The 2,949-nt window shown below is 62.2% G+C and overlaps 1 protein-coding gene across 1 annotated transcript; it reads left to right on the forward strand.

Moving 5' to 3' along the window:
- Positions 1-681: 681 nt before the first annotated feature.
- On the forward strand, positions 682-2,592 carry SSTR1 (somatostatin receptor 1). Its single transcript, XM_004584779.2, has one exon. It carries the CDS (start codon positions 977-979, stop codon positions 2,150-2,152), a length of 1,176 nt encoding a protein of 391 aa, XP_004584836.1. The 5' UTR covers positions 682-976; the 3' UTR covers positions 2,153-2,592.
- The last annotated feature ends 357 nt before the right edge of the window (positions 2,593-2,949 follow it).

Consider the following 2,949-nt stretch of genomic DNA (forward strand, 5'->3'; position numbering starts at 1 on the left):
AGCTGCTGTCCTTCCCACGCACAGCGCTAGCAGCTTAGACTCCCTTTCGCCGACTCGGAGAGGTTTGCGTGGGCACCTGCGCTGGGGTCGCGCCTAAAGGCGGTTGGACAGCGCCAGGAACGGCAGCGCGCTCCCAGAACGCACGTGCACTCGGCACCGGGCATCTCCTCGCGGGTCTTGAGGTTGCGCTCTCCGGGTAAGGAGGGAGGGTAGGGTTGGAGGCGCAAGGCCAGCGGAGGCGGGAGGTGCGGATTTGGTGTCTCTAGGTCGGGACAGATGGGGAGCTAAGCTTTCTCCCAGAGGGGACAGCAACTGAGAACTGAGATGAACTCTGGACATTCATAGTTGGGACCCGCTTCGGTCTTTGCATGGGGTCGGAGAGGGGTGGGATGGGGCAGAATCTCCACCCCTGGCTCGCACCCATTCTCCAGCAAGGCAGAGGATCTCACCAGGTTCCCCTGAGGGATGAGTGAGGACAGAGCGCTGGGAGGGGACCCCGGAAGTGACCGTGGAGTTGAACCTGGGAAGGAAAAATAAATAATAAAATTTGGAGGAGCGGAGACAAGTCACCTATGTGCCCTCCTCCCTCCCTGCCACACTCTGCCCCCCCCTCCCCCCCCCGCTCCACTTCTTTCGTAGCTGCTGACGCGCTGGTAGTGTTTCTTAATCGTTCACCAGCCCAGAGCAGCGCTGGTTAACGGCTGTGCTGTGCGGGTCACTAGCCTCCCTCTCTCTAAGCTCGCGGGTGCCCTGGCGCCCCTGAGCTGCAAGAGGCAGCGCGCAGGCACTGGCTGAGCGATGCGCCCGGGCCGCGCGGATCAGAGCCCTTCTCCCTGCAGCCCCTCCGCTCTACTCCCAAGTGCCAGGTGGTTGTGAGCTACAGGAGAAGGGCTGGGTGCCCAGGGAGGGTGCAGGTGGCGGGGTCGCAAAGACAGCGCCCCTGCCCGGCAGTCCCACGGGCCTTCACTCAGCTGGGATGTTCCCCAATGGCACCGCCTCCTCTCCTTCCTCCTCTCCTAGCCCCAGCACGGGCAGCTGCGGCGAAGGCGGCTGCAGCAGGGGCCCCGGGGCCTGCGGTGCAGACGGCATGGAGGAGCCGGGGCGAAACGCGTCCCAGAACGGGACCTTGAGTGAGGGCCAAGGCAGTGCCATCCTCATCTCTTTCATCTATTCCGTGGTGTGCCTGGTGGGGCTGTGTGGGAACTCCATGGTCATCTACGTGATCCTGCGCTACGCCAAGATGAAGACGGCCACCAACATCTACATACTAAACCTGGCCATTGCGGACGAACTTCTCATGCTGAGCGTGCCCTTCCTGGTCACCTCCACGTTGTTGCGCCACTGGCCTTTCGGCGCGCTGCTCTGCCGCCTCGTGCTCAGCGTGGACGCCGTCAACATGTTCACCAGCATCTACTGTCTCACCGTCCTCAGCGTGGACCGCTACGTGGCCGTGGTGCACCCCATCAAGGCAGCCCGCTACCGCCGGCCCACTGTGGCCAAGGTGGTGAACCTGGGCGTGTGGGTGCTCTCCCTACTCGTCATCCTGCCCATAGTGGTCTTCTCGCGCACGGCAGCCAACAGCGACGGCACGGTGGCTTGCAACATGCTCATGCCTGAGCCCGCCCAGCGCTGGCTGGTGGGCTTCGTGTTGTATACCTTTCTGATGGGTTTCCTGCTCCCCGTCGGGGCCATCTGCCTCTGCTACGTGCTCATCATTGCCAAGATGCGCATGGTAGCCCTCAAGGCCGGCTGGCAGCAGCGCAAGCGCTCGGAGCGCAAGATCACCCTCATGGTGATGATGGTGGTGATGGTGTTCGTCATCTGCTGGATGCCCTTCTACGTGGTGCAGTTGGTCAACGTGTTCGCGGAGCAGGATGATGCCACAGTGAGCCAGCTGTCGGTCATCCTCGGCTACGCCAACAGTTGCGCCAATCCCATTCTCTATGGCTTCCTCTCGGACAACTTCAAGCGCTCTTTTCAGCGCATCCTGTGCCTCAGCTGGATGGACAACGCGGCGGAGGAGCCTGTGGACTACTACGCCACAGCCCTCAAAAGCCGCGCCTACAGCGTAGAGGACTTTCAGCCCGAGAATCTAGAGTCCGGAGGGGTCTTTCGTAATGGCACCTGCACCTCCCGGATCACCACGCTCTGAGCTCGCGCTGCGCCTTGGCCCTGCACCCCGGGAGGGGAGAAGAAGCAGCAGAAGAGTCCTGGTACCAGAGGGGACCTTATCCCGGGGATCCAGAGCGCAGCCAGGTGGACCTGAGGCTGGGACACCGGCGCGCCTCGCGTGGAGGAACCTGGGGAAGGGGACCAAAATAGAATCTGGAGTTTCGCTTATGGATTGGGGCGATTTCAAGCCGCCCTCTCCGCCTCCACTGCACTCTGCTCTCCCCATCCCGTAAACTCCCATAAACTCCGTCCTGAACTCGTTAAGGGTGCCGCCTCGGTGTGAGGTCTGGTCCTGCAGCCGAGATTTTTGTTCAAGCTGAGCCACGGATAAGGGCCCCGGGGTTCCCTGGCGTGAGTCCCCAGGTAGCCCTCAGCCCCGCCACCGCGTCGCAGCTGGCCGGTTCCGCCTGGTGCCCCGGCGGAGCCTTCGGAACTAGCGCCCTCCCCTGGTGCGGCCCCACTAGAAAGGCAGTCGCACTTTGGCATCTACTAGGCAGCTGGTCTTTTCTCTGCCTCCCGGGCGAAAGTGCCTCTTTCCCCGGGCTTTCACAGCTCCCACTCCACCTAGAGTGGAGTCAGGTGCTTGATAATCTATGTCGCCACGCTTCGAGCCCCAGGCTTTCTGGCAGTCCCTCCTTTGGAGCGAAGAGGAGCTCAGAACCAGGCGAACGACGAAATGCGTAGAGGATTCCTAGATTTGCAGCTGTAGCGTTGTGTTAGAAATCACCCTCCCGCGGGGTGAGGCGCACTTTCTCCCAGGTCCGCCCATAAGCGCTG

The sequence above is a fragment of the Ochotona princeps genome, chromosome 6 (assembly GCF_030435755.1).
Source record: "Ochotona princeps isolate mOchPri1 chromosome 6, mOchPri1.hap1, whole genome shotgun sequence".
In the NCBI taxonomy this organism is placed as follows: domain Eukaryota; kingdom Metazoa; phylum Chordata; class Mammalia; order Lagomorpha; family Ochotonidae; genus Ochotona; species Ochotona princeps.

Excerpts from the sequence above, each read along its gene's own strand:
- SSTR1 (XM_004584779.2), top strand. The coding sequence starts at position 977 with ATGTTCCCCAATGGCACCGCCTCCTCTCCTTCCTCCTCTCCTAGCCCC.